The 19004-nt window shown below is 38.5% G+C and overlaps 1 protein-coding gene across 16 annotated transcripts in view; it reads left to right on the top strand.

The window, feature by feature from the left end:
• STAU2 (staufen double-stranded RNA binding protein 2) overlaps positions 1–19004 on the top strand; it is a 345902-nt gene that overhangs the window by 9486 nt on the left and 317412 nt on the right. For 3 of the 16 annotated variants that reach the window (XM_033202811.1, XM_033202818.1, XM_033202809.1), the window contains exon 4: positions 16064–16161. The exons of 12 other annotated variants lie outside the window; for them this stretch is intronic. In XM_033202811.1, coding sequence (XP_033058702.1) covers positions 16098–16161 — 64 coding nt within the window. In that variant the 5' untranslated portion in view covers positions 16064–16097. Of the gene's footprint in view, positions 1–3704; positions 3761–16063; positions 16162–19004 lie in introns of all 16 variants that reach the window. One more of the 16 variants, XM_033202807.1, reaches the window with a different exon arrangement.

The following is a 19004-nucleotide window of genomic DNA, read 5'->3' as shown; positions in this document are numbered from 1 at the left end:
TGTTTGAAAAAAAAAAAGATTCACTTTCCAGGGCACTGAAAAACTCTAGAAGGAAGTGCTCTGATAAACTACAGCATTTAATACTTTAGACTCACTGAAAGAAGTGTTTTTCTTAGTTCTTGAGGTTTTCCCAAGAACTTTATACATTTAATTTTACCTTTCCCAGTTAAATAGAACATTGTATCATAACTATAGTGTTAGAAAATATTTTTGGCCAGGCTGGGTGGCTCACACCTGTAGTCCCAGCATTTTGGGAGGTGAGATGGGAGAATCTCTTGAGCACAGGAGTTTGAGCCAGACTGGGCAACATAGTGAGACCCTGTCTCTTAAAAAAAAAAAAGATAAAGAAACAAAGTAATTTTATTTCTTTTGATTGCAAATCAAGAGAGAAGTAATTAAACTTTTTTTTTTTTCCTGTGATTAAAAAAATAATCGGCTGGGCACAGTGGCTTACGCCTATAATCCCAGCACTTTGGGAGGCCGAGGCAGGCAGATCACTTGAGGACAGGAGTTTGAGACCAGCCTGGCCAACATGGAGAAACCCTACTAAAAACCCTCTACTGAAAAATACAAAATTAGCCAGGTGTGGCGGTGCATGCCTGTAATCCCAGCTACTCAGGAGGCTGAGGCAGGAGAATCACTTGAACCCAGGAGGCGGAGGTTGTGGTGAGCCAAGATCGTGCAATTGCACTCCAGCCTGGGCAAAAAGAGTGAAACTCCATCTCAAAAAAAAAAAAAAAAAAAGTAATCTTGGCCAGACGCAGTCACTCAGGCCTGTAATCCTAGCACTTTGGGAGGCCAAGGCAGGTAGATCACCTGAAGTCAGGAGATCAAGACCAGCCTGGCCAACACGGTGAAACCCTATCTCTACTAAAAATACAAAAAAATCAGCCGGTTGTGGTGGTGCATACCTGTAATCCCAGCTACTTGGGAGGCTGAGGCAGGAGAATTGCTTGAATCTAGGAGGCAGAGGTTGCAGTAAACTGAGGTCGCACCATTGCACTCTAGCCTGGGCGACAGGGCAAGACTCCGTTCCAAAAAAAAAGAAAGTAATCTTGACCCCCTGCCCTCCGATATATAGTCCTGCTCACCTTGCCTAAGAAATCTCTGGTTCCTGTGCATCCCATGCCATCTCTAAGCTAATGACTTCTAAGTTTATACCTGGTCTAGACCTCTTTTTCTGAGCTCCAGACTCATGTAGCATTTACCACCTTGATCTCTTGGATGTCTTTATACATCTTAGACTTAATGTGTGCCCAAGAAATAATCTCAATGCTTCAGTTATACTGGACTGTTTCAGTTCCTAGATTGGGTAAGGTTGTTCTGGCTGCAGGGATTTGCACAGATTTCCTCTGCCTGGACCTCTCTTCCCCTCCCCCGGGTTTGGCTTGCTTGACTGCAGTCCTGCTATATGCTGTCATAGCACTTGCTCTTTAGTTTAATAACATGACATTTGCAGTTATAGTCAAATATGTAATTATTTGTTTTAACATCTGTCTCCCTTGTTAGTATGTTTCATGAAGACAGTGACTTTTCTTGTTTACTGTTATATCCCCAGGTCCTAGAATAAACAATGTAAATAGTTTTCATACATTTATTTGTTGGGTGTATGAACATATGAATGGTGCTAGAGTTGTCACTAAAGCAAGGAGATATTTATTTTTCAACAATAAGCACGTAATTATGTCGTCAGTTTTGGTGTTATATGCTGCTGTGTTACACAAATGCAACTAACTCTCCCTCGTGTAAAGTTGTTATTTGGTTTTCTAGAAACTTTCCTTGTGCAACAAAAATTAGTTTAATCAAAAACATTACTAATAATTTAAGGAAATCGTAGAGCTGTCCTGTACTTAGTGCTTCCTGTTTCCTCACAGCTGCTCTCAAATCCCAGTGGAAGCATTATGAGACCTTATTTGCAAACTGTTATAGGTGTGAAGTTGCCACTAAAATTATTTGGTTACAGTTAAAATAATTTTTCATATTCTGCCACAGACATTTGGAAATTATCATTTTATGCCAGCCAACTTCATTGAAAATTATAGTTTATGGATTAGTCCTAATGAGGATTTACTAACTGGCTGTGTTGCAGGTCATGTTGAATCAGGCACTGCAAACAGTTCCTAGGCAATGCTCTACATGGCCACAAGCAATTCCCTGGATGTTGGCTAGAAATTGTACACAGTGCCTGGAGATATACATACTTAACTTGTACAGGTTGAGTATTCCTTATCCAAAATGCTTGGCACCGGAAGTGTTTCCAATTTCAAATTTTTTTAGATTTTGAAATTTTGCCTACCGGTTGAGCATCCCTAATCCAGAAATCCAAAATCCAGAATGCTCCAATGAGCACTTCCTTTGAGCATTATGTTGGTACAAAAGAAGTTTGAAATCTTGGAGATTTTGGATTTCAGATTTTTGGATTTGGGATGCTCAACCTTAAGAGACGTGTATTCCTAGAATAATTTAAGAGACCCCTCCATCTTATTACTGACTATAACTGTCATCCCCCAAACTGTTCAAGTCTGAGATAAAGATTCTCTTCAGCTAAACATAGAGTTGAATTCTTAAACTCATGAGTGATTTTTGAATCTTACTTTCTCGGCAACCACTTTCTCATAACAGTGAAGGTTCTCAAGGTAAATGTGTACAAGGGCCAGATGTAGTGGCCCATGCCTGTAATCCCAGCACTTTGGGAGGCCGAAGTGGTAGGATTGCTTGAGACCAGGATTTTGAGATCAGCTTGGGCAGCATAGTAGGACCCTATCTCTACAAAAAATAAAATAAGTTAGATATGGTGACACATGCCTGTAGTCTCAGCTACTTGGGAGGCTGGGGTGGAGGATCACTTGAGCCTGGGAGGTTGAAGCTGCAGTGAACTGTGATCATGCCACTGCACTCCAGTCTGGTTAACAGAGTGAGACCCTAGGCATGCAAAGGGGACTTAAGTTGATTCTCAGTTTGAAACAGTTGAGATTTTTACTATGTGATTTTCAACATTGTCTCTAGGATTACTACTACATTTTTGTTTGGGAAGTCTTTTGTTTTCTGAAGATACCTGAATTAGATACTTGCTATTTATTTATTTATTTATTTGATGGAGTCTCACTCTGTTGCCCAGACTGGAGTGCAGTGGCATGATCTCGCCTCACTGCAACCTCCGCCTTCCGGGTTCAGGCAATTCTCCTGCCTCAGCCACCTGAGTAGCTGGGATCACAAGCACACGCCACCATGCCTGGCCAAGTTTTGTATTCTTAGTAGAGACGGGGTTTCACCATGTTGGTCACGCTGGTCTTGAACTCCTGACCTCGTGATCTGCCTACCTTGGCCTTTCAAAGTGCTGGGATTACAGGCGTGAGCCACTGCGCCCGGGCTACATAGTTTTTTATTTGTAACAGATTCTTCCATATGTGTTACTAAAACTAATTAAAAACTAGGCTATCGAATACCAGGTTGTTATTAACTTTGCCTAACTTTAGTATTATCATGGAACATGAATGTTCCATGTTCTGTTAAGATAATAGCACTTTTCTGCCTTTAAATTGTGATCGTAGTTATTGTTTTTGCCTTTTAAGAATGTGTGTTATTATCCATGTGCAACTTATGCTTACTATAGAAAATTAGGTGTAATAAGCAAAAAAAAAAAAAAAAAAAAAAACCCAAAAAACAAACAAAAAAGGTCACAAAAAATTCCACTTCTTTTACAGAGATAATCACTGGTAACATTTTGGGGTGTATACTTCTAGATTTTTTTTCTATGCAGGTATGTTTTTATGTGAATATATGTTACTTTTTAAAAACTGGGTTTATACAATATGTAATGTTTTGAAGTGATTTAATAATAATTCTTAGTTTGGATGTACTAAAATTTAACAAAGCCCTTATTGTTGGACAGATTTTTGTCTTGTAGTTAGTGCCATAGTGAATTATTGTAATATACATCTGTTTGTCTAATTATTTTCTTAGAACTAATTATTAGAAATGGAAATACTAGTCAAAGATGTATGTGGATTTTAAAGATATTTGGTGTATAGCCCCCCAAAAGACAAAGTTATATCTGCCAGAAGTGTATCTACCTGTTTCCTTACTTCCTTGACAAAATTTCAGTCTTTGCCAATCTGTCTGACAAAAGGTGGTATTTTACTTTGTGTTTCTGTAATATTTAAATAGTTCTTGTTCTTTCGTGTTTTGCCTTTTGTGAATTGCTTATATATGTCTACTGTCATCTATTTCTTTTTATTTGTAAATAACATTCTTTGGATTATGTCCCCTGATAATTTTCTGAGTTAGTATTTATAATCATTACTCTATACTTTTTACTCGTTATTCAACAGATAACTAATAGGAGTATACTAATTTCTGGGGTACCATAATGTGTATGAGTATGGTATATTTTGGTCCTTTCTCCCGGATCATTAATTATAGGTCCCCTGGGAAAAGGAACTCATTTTAACAGTAAGCTACAGCAAATGTAAATTATGAAGATACATGCTGTGAATAATATTTTTAAATGAGTAGCTGAAATAGGGCCAAGTTTTGGAGATTAGCTAGTGAGGTAGACTTGACAGGTCAGTGTGTCCTAAGGAATTGGAAAAGTCTATATTAGGCAGTTGTTGTACTGGGAGAGCCTAGCAACTGGGAATTTACAGGGATCAAAGTAGTCTGGTAGTTCTTTTTAGTGAGGTTTGGTAGTAGATGTTGGGAACATGGAAGCTAAGAAGAAGCTTTAAGGCCTAACTGAAGTGGAAAGGATGACGGCAGGACAAGACAGAATTTTTCTGTGTCAAAGGAGAAGGAGAACCCTGTAGGGCAAGAGGGAGCTAGGTGTTACAAAAAAAATAAAAGACAGTTTTTATTACACTGGATAGTGTAAGACCAGAGTATGATTACCAAGAAACAAAGTCTAGAGTTTAAAGAATAATGATGGCTATCTCAGAGGTTTGTTGTGAGGAGTAATTGAGATAACAAAGGCAAAATGCTTAGCATTGCTCCTGTTACTACTGCTATTAATTTGGCTATTAATATTGCTGTTGGCTATTGCTGCCTGACTCTGGAAATTGGTGGGAAAGGAGGGCAGATGGCAGACATTTAGGTAGATAATTGAGGAAAGTATTTGGGGGAATGAACCACTTTCTCGAGCCCACATTGGCTTCGAGTTCCTCCTGCTTCTTGCCACAAGCACCAGGAGCTCTATTCTTTTCTCTTAAAAGTTGCTACTACTTAGTAGTAGTTACTTTTCTTTCCAAGACTGGGTGTGGGGATCTATAATCTGCTCATCTCTCTTGTAGCCATAGGATATAGCCTACAGTTAGGGGATAAGAAAAATAGTAAACATCAGGAGGTTAAAATGTGTAAGAAAGACTTCTACTTTTGCCTATGCTGGTATAATGGGAACTGGATTTGTTTTATGTGTAGCCAGCTTCCAAGATGGCCCCCAATGATCCCTGCATCCCGGTATTTACACCATGGTATAATCCCCAGACACATTATACATTGAGGTTTATCTGTGGAACCAATAGAGCATGATGGAAGTGATAGATCATTTCTTAGGATAGGTTATTTGTTTATTTATTTTATTTTATTTTTTTTGAGACGGAGTCTCGCTCTGTCGAGACTCAGCTCACTGCAAGCTCCGCCTCCCGGGTTTACGCCATTCTCCTGCCTCAGCCTCCCAAGTGGCTGGGACTACAGGCGCCTGCCACCTCGCCTGGCTAGTTTTTTTGTAGTTTTTAGTAGAGACGGGGTTTCACCGTGTTAGCCAGGATGGTCTCGATCTCCTGACCTCGTGATCCACCCGTCTCGGCCTCCCAAAGTGCTGGGATTACAGGCTTGAGCCACCGCGCCCGGCCTTATTTATTTTTTTGAGACAAAGTCTGGCTCTGTCCCCCAGGCTGGAGTGCAGTGGCGCGATCTCGGCTCACTGCAACCTCCGCCTCCCGGGTTCACACCATTCTCCTGCCTCAGCCTCTCGAGTAGCTGGGACTACAGGCGCCCACCACCACGCCTGGCTAATTTTTTGTATTTTTAGTAGAAACAGGGTTTCACCGTGTTCGCCAGGATGGTCTCGATCTCCTGACCTTGTGATCCGCCCACCTCGGCCTCCCAAGGTGCTGGGATTACAGGCGTGAGCCACCGCGCCCGGCCAGGATAGGTTATTCATAAAACAAATATGACTCCGCCTCCTTCCCTTACTACTCCCAGCCTTGGATTACTCCCTCTGAGGTTAGCTGCCATGTTGTGAACGGCCGGATGGAGAGGCCCATGCTGTGAGAAACTGAGGCCTTCTGCCAACAGCCAACAAGGAACTGAGGCCTCTGGCCAACAGCATGTGAGTGAGCCTTCTTGGAAGCAGATGTCCCAGCTTTAGTCAGGCTTCCAGTCCTAAACATCTGTCCCGCTGACATCTTGACTGCAACCTCATGAGAGATCCTGAGCCAGAACTACCCATCTAAGCAGTTCCCTGATTGCCAACCCTCAGAAACTGTGTGAAAAAAAGAAATGTTTTTTTTTTTTTAATTTTTTTAGTTTTTTTGAGTTGGAGTCTTGGTCTGTCGCCCAGGCTAGAGTGTAGTGACACGATCTCAGCTCACTGCAACCTCTTGTCTCCCAGGTTCAAGCGATTCTCCTGCCTCAGCCTCCCAAGTAGCTGGGGCTACAGACGTGCACCACCACACCTGGCTAATTTTTGTATTTTTAGTAGAGATAGGGTTTCACCATGTTGGGCAGGCTGGTCTCAAACTCCTGACCTCAGGTGATTCTCCTGTCTCGGCCTCCCAAAGTGCTGGAATTACAGGTGTGAGTCACCGTGCCTGGCCAATGCTTGATTTTTAAAGCCACAAAATTGGAGGTAATTTGTTTTGTAGCAAAAATGTACTCATCCTCCTTAAATAACTTGAGAATTTATAAAATATATAAACAATAGCTTTTAAACATTGGTGACAGGCAGCACCAGACTGTGATCCCTGAGAGAATAGGAACAAGTGAGGGTAAAGCCCTTCAATTGTAACAGCTTACTGCAGAGCCTAGAGGCAGTTTATTGGTTGCAGTGCAAGGTGTGGAGGAACCAAAACAGAGCCCAGCAGTCCTACTGAGATAAAAAGACAAAGATAAAAATTTGGGAAGATCAAGGTGGTTAGAATTGCAGGGCAGAGTACCAGAGGAAAAAGAGCTGTGGGGGTTGGGATTGGCATTGGGGAAGCATACACTAAAAAGCAAGAGAGCATGAACAAGTGAGCATGCATTTTGGAAATCTCCAGAGGGTTCTCCTGGAGTCTTTTGCTGAGTTCTGATTTCGTAGATGCTTGACAGGCCCTACCTGAGGCCAGAGAAAAATATAGCACTTCTGGAAAGCACTAAGAAAAACAATTTCCAGAGTTCACATAAGGCTTCAAATAGTCGTGTTCCTATTAAGCACAGTAAAGGATGTCGTAGAATACGTAGGGCACTGGGAAGAGTCCTCAGAGGGCTCCAAATGATTCCAAGTAACTTAATTGCACCGAAACACTGTTTAGAAGAATACAACAAAATTCAGAACCCAACAATGTAAAATTTAGTTTTTGTCATTCAGTCACAAAATGCTTGCTTCGACGTTAGCAATGGATAGAACATCTAGATAGAATATCAGTAAGGAACTAGAGGACTTGAACAGCAGTATAAATTAGCTAGACCTAACAGACATACACAGAACATTCAGCAACAGCAAAATATATATTCTTTTTTTTTGTTTGTTTGTTTTTATTTTTTTGGGAGATGGAGTCTCGCTCTGTTGCCCAGGCTAGAGTGCAATGTCTTCATCTTGGTTCACTGCAACCTCTGCCTCTGGGGTTCAAGTGATTCCCCTGCCTCAGCCTCCTGAGTATCTAGGATTACAGGTGTCCACCACCACACTCGGCTATTTTTGTATTTTTAGTAGAGACAGGGTTTTGCCGTGTTGGCCAGGCTGGTCTCAGACTCCTGATCTCAGGTGATCCACCTGCCTCGGCCTTCCAAAGTGCGGGGATTATAGGCGTGAGCCACTTGCACCCTGCCAAAATATGTATTCTTTTAAAGTGTACATGAAACATTCTCCAGGCTGTATTAGACCACAAAACAAGTTTCAGTAAATTTAAAAAGATTGAAATCATGCTATGCATCTTCTCCAGTCACAGTGGAATGAAGTTAGTAATGAGTAACAGAAGGAATACTGGAAAATTTACAAGTATATGGAAATTTACAAATATATGAAAATTAGAGAATACTTAGAGGCAAATTAAAATGGAAACAATATATGTGATTTAAATGATGCAGTGAAAACAGTCCTGAGAGGGAAATTATTAGCAATAAACATCTACATAAAAGAATAAGAAATATCTCAAATAAATAACCTTACTTTACATCTTAAAGAAACCAGAAAATGCAAAGCTACCAGAAAAAAGGAAGTAAATAAAGATTAGAGAGTAGATAAATGAAATAGAGAATAGGAAAATAATATAGAGAATTAGTGAAACCAGAAGTTTGATTCTTTGAAAAGATCAATGAAACTGACAAACCTTTTGCTAGACTGACAAAGAAAAAGTGCAGAGAGGTATAACTAAAACTAGACGTGAGTATGGGGACATTACTACTGACCTTAAAGAAACAAAAAGGATTAAAGAGAATACTATGAGCAACTTTATGCCATAGATTAGATAACCTACATGAAATGGACACATTTTTAGAAATTTAGAAATGTGAAATGGACACATTTTAGAAATATAAATTACTAAAACTGACTCAGAAGAAGAAATAGAAAATATAACAGACTTACAAGTGAACAGATTGAATTAGTTTAAAAACCTTCCAAACTGAGATTACTTGAGCCTAGGAGGTTGAGACTGCAGTGATCCATGATTATACCATTACACTCCAACCTGGGTGATAGAGTGAGACCCTATCTCAAAACAAAACAAAAACTCCCAATCAAAAGTCCAGTACCATATGGCTTCTCTGGTGGATTCTACCAAATATTTAAATATTTGAAGAGTATGAGAATCCCTCTCATACTCTTCCAAAAAATTGGAGAGGAGAGAATAAGAATACTTCCTAACTCACTCTTTGAGGCCAGTATTATTACCCTGATACCAAAGCCAAACAAAGACATAATGAGAAAATTACAGGCCAATATTCCTTATTAATACAGATGCAAAAATCTTCAACAAAATACTAGCAAACTGAATCTAGCAGCATATTTAAAGGAATATGCACCATGGCCAGGTGGGACTTATTCCCAGGAATGTAAGGGTGGTGTAGTACAACACATTAATAGATCGAAGGGGGGAAAACCCCCACATGATTGTTTCAATTGATACAGAAGGCACTTGACAAAATTCAGCAGCTGTTCGTGATAGAAGTGCTCAAAATTAGGAATAGTAGGGAACTTTTTTTTTTTTTAACATTTCCTCAACATTCAGCATTTATGAAAAAACCCACAGCTAATATCCAACTCAATAGTAAAAGACTGAAATCTTTGCCCTTATGATCGGGAACAAGGCATGGATACCCATTCTCACCACAGTTATTCAAATTATGGTGGAAGTTACAGCCAGAGCAGTGTGACAAGAAAAGGAAACAGACATACAGATTTGGAAGGAAATAAAACTGTCTCTATTTGCAGATGACATAGTCCTGTATATAGAAATCCCAAAGAATCCAGGAAAACCTCTGCTAAAGCTAATAAATAACTTGAGCAAAGTTGTAGGTACAATATAACACACACACAAAAAATTTGTGTTTCTATATACCGGCAATGAACAGTCCAAAAAGAAATTTAAAAAGATTGCGCTTATAGTAGCATCCAGAAGCCTAAAGGAGTCGAGTTGCTTACGAAAGACTTGTGCACTGAAAACTACAAAACATGTTGAAATAAAGAAGACCTTAATAAGTGCAAAGACATTTTGTGTTCATGAATCGGAAGACTTTACATTGCCATTAGGATGGCAGTACTGTCCAAAGCAATCTCCAAGTTCAATGCAGTCTCTTATCAAAATTCCATTGGCCTTTTTTTTTTGCAAAAGTTGGAAAGCTGATCCTCATATTCATATGGAATTGCAACAGATCCAAATAGCCAAAACAGTCTTGAGAAAGAAGAATAAAGCCAGAGGACTTATATTTCCCAATTATGAAACTTACTACAAAGCTACAATAATCAAAATAGTGTGGTACTGGCATAAGGATAGATGTAGAGACCGATAGAATAAAATTGAGAGTCCAGAATTAATATATCTGTAGGCAAGTGATTTTTAACAAACATGCCGAGATGATTCAGTGGGGAAAGAATACTCTCTCCAACAAATGGTTTGGGGGCCCCTGGAGATGCACATGCAAAACAATAAAGTTGAACCCCTACTTCATGCCATGTATAAAAATTAACTTATAATGGACCAATGGCCAAATACAAGAATGAAAACTTACAGCTCAACAACAACAAAAAGCTCACCTAAAAAATGGACAAAGGACTTGGAATAGACAGTTACTCTAAGAAGATAAACACATCATTAATGCTCAACATCATTAGTGATCAAGGAGATGCAAACGAAAACCACAGTGAGATACCACTTCACACCTACTAGGATGGCCAGAATCAAAAGACCGTCAGTAACTAGTTTTGAGGATGATGTGGAGGAACTAGAGCCCTTGTATGTTGCTGGTGGGAATGTTAAATGGTTCAGCCTCCGTGGAAAAAAGAGTTTGACAGTTCCTCAAAGGAACACATAGACTTGTCATATGACTCAACAATTCCACTCATAGGTATATACCCTAAAGAATTGAAAGCAGGTACTCAAACAAATACATGACCCCACATGTTCATAGCAGCACTATTTACACTAGCTAAATGGTGGAAACAACCCAAATGTCCATCAGTGTATGAATGAGTAAACAAATTGTAGTAGTCTACATTCCATAAAATATTGTCTAGCGATAAAGAAATGAAGTACAGATGCGTGCTACGATGCAGATGGACCTAGAAAACATATTAAGTGAAAGAAGACACACAAATGGTCACATATTATATGATTCCATTTATGTGAAATATTCACAATAGGTAATCTGTGAGACAGAATGCAGATTGTTGGCTTGCCAGGGCCTGGGGTTAAGGGTGAATGAAAAGCAACTGCCTAATAGATACTGAATTCCCTTTTGGGGTGATAACAGTGTTTTGGAACTAGGTATAGGTGGTAGTTGTACAACACTGTGAATGGACTAAGTACCACAGGAATGTTCGCTTTATTTTTTATTTATTTATTTTTTTGAGACAGAGTCTCCCTCTGTTGCTCAGTCTGGAGTGCAGTGGCGTGATCTCAGCTAACTGCAACCTCCACCTCCTGGGTTCAAGGGATTCTCCTGCCTCAGCCTCCCCAGTAGCTGGGATTACAGGCAGCTGCCGCCACGCCCAGCTAATTTTTGTATTTTTAGTAGAGACGAGGTTTCACCATGTTGGCCAGGCTGGTCTTGAATTCCTGACCTCAAGTGATCCACCCGCCTCGGCCTCCCAAAGTGCTGGGATTACAGGAGTGAGTCACCGTGCCCAGCCGAATGTTCACTTCAAATGGATTAATTAGATTTTATGTTAATTTTACCTCAATAAAATATTAAAATGCTTACAAAGAAGAATGAAAATATGACCCACCAGTTAAAATTTCCTGAATAGAGACCCAGAAATGATAAAGATGATTGATTTAGCAGACAAAGATATAGAAAGAGTTGCTACTAATGTGCTCTAAATGTTTAAGAAGCGAGGGGAAAACAGAAAGATGATATGGAAATACATAGAAGATATAAAAATAGAGATGAAGAATGCAATATCTGAAATAAAATATATATTGGATGGGATTAATAGCAGATAAGACACACATCAGTAGGCTTGAATAGATAACAATAGTGACTATCCAAAACGAAGCACAGGGTGGAAGGACTAAAGAAAAAAACAGAGCATCAGTGAGCTGTGGGAAATACCGAGTGGTTTAAGACATGTGTAATTAGAGTCCTAGTAGAAGGGAGGGGCAATAGAAAATATTATAAGAAATAATGACTTTTATTTATTTATTTTATTTCAACAGGTTTTTGGGAAACAGGTGGTGTTTGGTTACATGAATAAGTTCTTTAGTGGTGATTTCTGAGACTTTGGTGCACCCATCAGCCAAGCAGTGTACACTGTACTCAATGTGTAGTCTTTTCTACCTCATACCACTTCCACCCTTTCCCCAAGTCCCCTAAGTCCACTGTATCGTTCTTGCACCTTTACATCCTCACAAGCTTAGCTCCCACTTATGAGTGAGAACGTATGATATTTGGTTTTCCATTCCAGAGTTACTTCAGTTAGAGTAAGTCTCCAGTTCCATCCAGGTTGCTGCGAATGACATTAAGAAATAATGACTTTGAACCCCTGTTCTCTGTTTAGTGGAAACTATAAACCTGTAGATGATGGTAAGAAGTCAACCTAAAGTAGAAGGAATATTAAAAAAACAAACAAAGAAAACTGACCAAGCACATCGTAATCAAATAGCTGAAAATTGGTGGTATTGAAATAAACATTTTGTTGTTGTTGAGACAGGGTCTTGCTCTGTCTCCCAGGCTGGAGTGCAGTGGCATGATCATGGCTCACTGCAGCCTTGACCTCCCAGGCTGAAGCAGTCTTCCCACCTCAGCCTCTCAAGTAGCTGAGACTACAGACATGCACCACTATCCTCAGCTAATTTTTGTATATTTTGTTGAGAAGGGATTTTGCCATGTTGCTCAGGTTGGTCTCCCAACTCCTGGACTCAAGTGATTCACCTGCCTCGGCCTCCCAAAGTGCTGGGATTACAGGCGTGAGCCACCATGGTCGGTTAATTTTTGTATTTTTAGTAGAGATGGGGTTTCACCGTGTTGGCCAAGCTGGTCTTGAACTCCTGACCTCAAGTGATCCGCCCACCTTGGCCTCCCAAAGTGTTGGGATTACAGCTGTGAGCCACCACACCTGGCCCATTTTTGACTTTTAGAAAGATAATTGGCTAAAACAGAGATACTAACAATGCCTTGAGGGCTTATACATAGAAATTAATTGATGTAAGTAGCATAAAGAATGGGGTAAGGGGTAGGGAAGTACAGAATTTTTAGGTGCTTGTATCATACATGAAGTGGTATGATATTTGAAGGTAGGCTGTGTATGTTTTACAACAATTCCTATACGACAAAATTAGAATAGTAAGCCTATGTAGGATATAAAATGGATACTAAAAAATAATCAGTCTAAAAGAAGATAGATAAAGATGAAGAAAGGAACACATAACAGGACAAAAAATTAGCAAAACAGTAGATATAAATCTAGTAATATTGATAATTATAATAAATGTAAATGACTTAAATGCTCAATTTAAAAGGCAAAGATTGTCAGATTCTATAGAAAAGCAAGACTCAAATACAGATGCTCCTTGACTTATGGTGGTGTTAGGTCCTGATAAACCCATTGTAAGTTGAAAATGTTGAAAGTAAAAAATGTATTTCATACACATAATTAACTGGGTATGGTGACTCATGCCTGTATCCCAGCACTTTGGGAGGCCAAGGCTGGCAGATCATTTGGACGTAGGAGTTCAAGACCAACCTGGACAACATGGTGAAAACCCGTTTCTACAAAAAATACAAAAATAAGCTGGATGTGGTGGTGTGCACCTGTAGTCCTAGCTACTCGGGAGGCTGAGGTGGGAGGGTTGTTTGAGCCCAGGAGGTCAAGGCTGCAGTGAGTTATATGTCTTCATTGCATTCTAGTCTGGGTGACAGAGTGGGACCTTGTCTCAAAAAAATATATATATACATACATGTATGCACACACACACACACAACCTACTGAACATCATAGCTTAGCCAGGCCTACCTTAAATATGCTCAGAACACTTAAGTTAGCCTACAGTTGGGTAAAATCATCTAACATACAGCATATTTTATAATAAAGTGTTAAATATGTCATAATTTATTGAATGTGATACTGAAAGTGAAAAATAGAATGCTTGTATAGGTACTTCAGTATGGTTTCTACTGAGTGCATATCATTTTGTCACTATGGTAAAGTTGAATCATAAGGTGAACCATTGTAAGTCAGGGACGTATATTTACGATGTTTACAAGACACTCATTTTAAATAGACACAGATAGATTAAATATACAAGGACAGATGGGGACTTTTGCATCTGGTCCATGTGGTGTAACAAGGATCGTGTTTACTGTCCTCTTGAAACAATCCTACCCCTCTTCTCCAAAAAAAAAAAACAAAATATGTAGAAACAACGATTAAGACATTCAAGTCAGTGAATCTTGAGAGAGAAGAAACAAACAAGGTGAGTCCTACAATTGCCCCAGGCCTACTGCAGTGAGAGATTTTCCAGCATGTGACATAGAAAGTAGAAACTGAGTTGTAGAGCCTGGCAGACTCTGAGTTGAGAAGATGTTGCTGCTCTGGAGCGAACTAGTAAATTATAAAAACAAGACTTAAACAAACTATTTCCAAATTACTCAACTGTATCCCTGGACAAAGTCCAAAAAGATTTATAGGAGTCATATAGCAAGGTAAAATTAACAGGGTATGTCATTCAGTGAAAGATCACCATGTATGCAAAGAAGCATGAAATATGACCCATAATTATGAGAATCATCAATCAAAATTGACACAGAACGGACACAGATGATAGAATTAGCAGAGGGCATTAAAACATTATAACTGTATTCCACATGTTCGAAGAGTTAGAGATATAGAAGAGACAAAAAGACCCATATCAAACTTACAACGATGAAAACTACGACTGAGATGAAAAATACACGGTATGAGATTAGTGGTAAATTAGACATTGCAGAAAAAATTCGAATGAACTTGAAGGCAGAACAATAGAAACCATCCAGAATGAAGCATAGAGAAAAAAGAAAAAAAAGTCAGTGAGCTGTGGGACACTCAAGCAGCCAAATAGATGAATAATTATAGTTCTCAAAGGAAGTAATACACAGAAGAATGTATTTTAAGAAATAATGGCCAAAAATGTTTTAGATTTAAGCCATAAACCTACAGATAAATTAAATGAGTTTTAAGTATAAGAAACATAAAACTACACCAAGGTATAGCAGGTCCTCAAATAGTGTTACTTTTAACATTATTTTGTCATGATGTTGATGAGAGAAAAAAAATTGATTCCTGGCTGTAGCCACGACTGGTGTGATGTTTGCATGTTCTTCCCATGTCTGCATGGGTTTTCTCCGGGACTTCAGTTTCCTCCCACATTAGGTAGATGTGAGCATTAGGTTAATTGGCTTCTCTCGATTGCCAAAGATGTGCACATTAGGTTAATTGGCTTCTCTAGATTGTTCCAGTATGAGTGAATGAGTCGGTGTGTGTGTGTGCGTGTGCGCGTGCACGTGCACTTTAGTATGGAATAGCATCCTCTCTAAGGCTGGTTTCTGCCTTGTGCCCTGAGCGGCTAGGATATGCTCTGACCACCTGTGACCCTGAACTAGAAAAATTGGGTAAATAATTATGTTAGTTGTTTTTGTTAATCTTTCTTAAGTGTATGTGTAGCTCACATTTATTTCATTGTTTAATATTAGAAGCATTTTGGTATTTATTTAGAAGTTTGGTGATGTTTTTGTAACTAGAAATACACTGTAGGAACTTAACCCTTGTTTATATCGATTGGACCATGGTAAAATTGGTTCTGTTCTACTTTGTTTCACTTGAAGCTGCAGCTTCCAAGAACCTATTGGCGATGTTAAATGAGGACTTACTGTACATTATAATCAAATTGTTGAAAGCAAATGATAAAGAGAAAATCTCAGAAGCAGTCAGAGAAAGAGGTATGGTCATTTTGTGTGTAGAGGAAGAAAGATAAAGATGATTATCTTAATAGATTTATCAGAAACGATATAAGCAAAAAAACTGGGGGAAGCATCTTTAAAGTACTGAAAGATGAAAAATGCCAATCCATAATTCTATATCTGACAAAAATATGTTTCTAAAGCAAAGATGAGATAAAGATGTTTACAACACAGAAGCTGAAATAATTTATTGCTAACATTTTCCCTCTGGAAGAAAATTTAAAAGCAATCCTTCAGACAGTAGGAAAATGATACCAGATGCAAATATGGAGTTACATGAAAGAAAGAACACTGGAAATGGTAACTACTTGGGTAAATACATAATTTGTTTTTTCTTATTAGTTAAATCTCCTTAAAAGATAACTGACTGTTTAAAGCAAAAAATATTAAGCTGTTGTGGGGTTTATAACTTACCTAAAAGTAAAATGCATGATAACAATAGCTAAAAGGCAGGGAGAGAGAAATGGAGGTATACTGTTATAAGATTCTTTTGCTCTGTGTGAGGTGATAATATCACTGGAAGGTAGACTGTGGTAAGTTAAAAATGTATGCTATAAACTCTAGCCCCTAAAATAGCAAAATAGAGAGTTACAATAATAAGCCAATAAAAGAGAATTACAATAATAAGCTAATAAAAACGAGATAAAATGGAGTCACACAAAATAATTCAACAAAGGTCAAAAAAGAAGAAAAAAGGAACAAACACCAAATATATAATAAATATAAAAATATAAATAGCAAGAGGATAGAATCAAACCTAACCATATGAATAATCAAACTAAATGTAAATCATGTAAACACTCCAATTTAAAGGCTGAATTTGTCAGATTGGATATAAAAGCAAGATCCAACTATATGCTTGCCTACAAGAAATAGTTTATAAACATAAATAGGTTAAAAGATTGGGAAAAGACATAATATGGTAACCTAGTCAAAAGCAACTTGGAGTGGCTATATTAATATCAAAGTATATTTCAGAGCAAGGAATATTTCCAGGGATAAAGGAGGTCATTTTCATTTATAATGGTAAAGAGGTCAGTTTAGAGGACATAATGATGTTACATGTTTATGCACCTAATAACAAAGCTTCAAAAAACTAATAGAAATGCAAGGAGAAATTGAGAAATCCAGTCATAATTGGAGATTTTAGTAACCCCTGTCAGTAATTGATATAAGTGGACAGAAAATCATCAAAGATATAGTAGACTTGAATAACTGTTAACCAACCTGACCTGATTGCATTTATAGAACACTCTACGTAAAAAGAGTAGAATACACATTTGTTCACAAGTTTATACAAAACATTTACAATGATAAACCATATTTTGGGCCATAGAGCACCTTTCTTTTTTTTTTTTTTTGGAGGTGGGGTTTTGCTTTGTTCACACTGTAGTGTAGTGGTACCACTGTGGCTCGCTGCAGCCTTGACCTCCTGGGCTCAAACAGCCCTTCCATTTCAGCTCCCCAAGTATCTAGGACTATAGATGTGTGCCGCCACACCCAGCTAATATTCTTTTTTTTTTTTTTGTAGTATTGGGATCTTACTGTGTTTCCCAGACTGGTCTAGAACTCCTGGGTTCAGGTGATCCTCCTGCCTCTGCCTCCCAAACTCCTAGGATTACATGTGTGAGCCACGGTGCCTGGCCATGAAACAGTCTTAAATGAATTCAAAAGGATTCAAGTGATTAAAAAATTTTATCTGATTACAGTGGAATTAGGAATCATTAACAGAAAGATTCTTGGGAAATCTCCAAATATTTGGAAATTAAAAAATACAAGTAATCTGTGATTTAAAAAGAAGGAAAAGTAAGTTAGAAAGTATTTTACACTAAATGACAACAGCAATACAACATTAGAAGATATTACTAAAACAGTATTTAGGGAGAAATTTATAGCACCAAATGTATATATTTTGAAAGAAGAATGAACTCAAATAACTCAAATGACTTCAGCTTCCATCTTAACAAGAGTAGAAAAAGAAGAGCAAATTAATCCCAAAGGAAGAATAAGAAAATGGATAACGTGAATAGCTTATTTTTTTTTTTTCTTTCTGAGACAGGGTCTCACTTTCACCCAGGCCTGGAGAGCAGTGGTCTGATGATAGCTCACTGTGGCCTTGACCTCAAGTGATCTTCCTACTTCAGCCTCCTAGCTGGGATATCAGGCACATGCTACCATGCCTGGCTAATTTTTTTATTTTTAATTTTTGTAGAGATAAGGTTTCACCATGTTGCACTGACTGGTCTCCAACTCCTGGGCTCAAGTGATCCTCTTGCCTTGGCCTGAAGTGGTAGGATTACAGACATGAGCTATCATGCCTGGCGCTGAGTAGCTTTTCATGTGTTAAAGAAATAAAAATTGTAGTAAAAGTCTACTTACAAAGAAAACTCTAGGTCCGGATAGTTTCACTGGTGAATTATACCAGTTAAGGAAAAAATAATATCAATTTTATATGCTTTTAAAAATACTGAAGTGGAAGGAATTTTTTACAAGGCTCATGATGCCAGCATTACTGGGATACCAGAATCAGACAAACACATTTTAAGGAAATTACAGACCAGTATGTCTCATAAATATAATTGCAAAAATCTAAACAAAGTTTCAACAGTTTTTAAAAATCTAATTCAACAGTTTATTAAATCTAATTCAACAGTTTATTAAAAGGATAATATGTCGTGACGATGTAGGGTTTATCCCAGGAATGTGGGGTTGGTTTAATGTTCAAAAAAATCAGTAGTGTAATTCACTATATTAACGAACTAAAAAGCAAAAATCACATGATCATCTCCATAGATGCAGAAAAATCATTTGATAAAATCCAATATTCAGTATCTTAAAGACTCTCGCCAAACTAGGAGAGGAAGTGAACTTTCCCAGTCTGCTAATGTGCTTCTGTGAAAAACCTTATTAGCTGACGTTGTACTTACTGGTGAAAAACTGGACACTTTTTGTTTTTTTGAGACAGGAGTCTCGCTCTGTCGCCCAGGCTGGAGTGGCGCGATCTCGACTCACTGAAAGCCCCGCCTCCTGGGTTCACGCCATTCTTCTGCCTCAGCCTCCAGAGTAGCTGGGACTACAGGCACCCGCTACTATGCCCGGCTAATTTTTTTGTATTTTTTAGTAGAGATGGGGTTTCACCGGGTTAGCCAGGATGG

Source organism: Trachypithecus francoisi, unplaced genomic scaffold (assembly GCF_009764315.1).
Source record: "Trachypithecus francoisi isolate TF-2019V2 unplaced genomic scaffold, Tfra_2.0 Lachesis_group7, whole genome shotgun sequence".
NCBI classification, from domain to species: domain Eukaryota; kingdom Metazoa; phylum Chordata; class Mammalia; order Primates; family Cercopithecidae; genus Trachypithecus; species Trachypithecus francoisi.
Note: the sequence above shows the minus strand (reverse complement) of the source record. Positions and strands in the feature narration are given on the sequence as shown.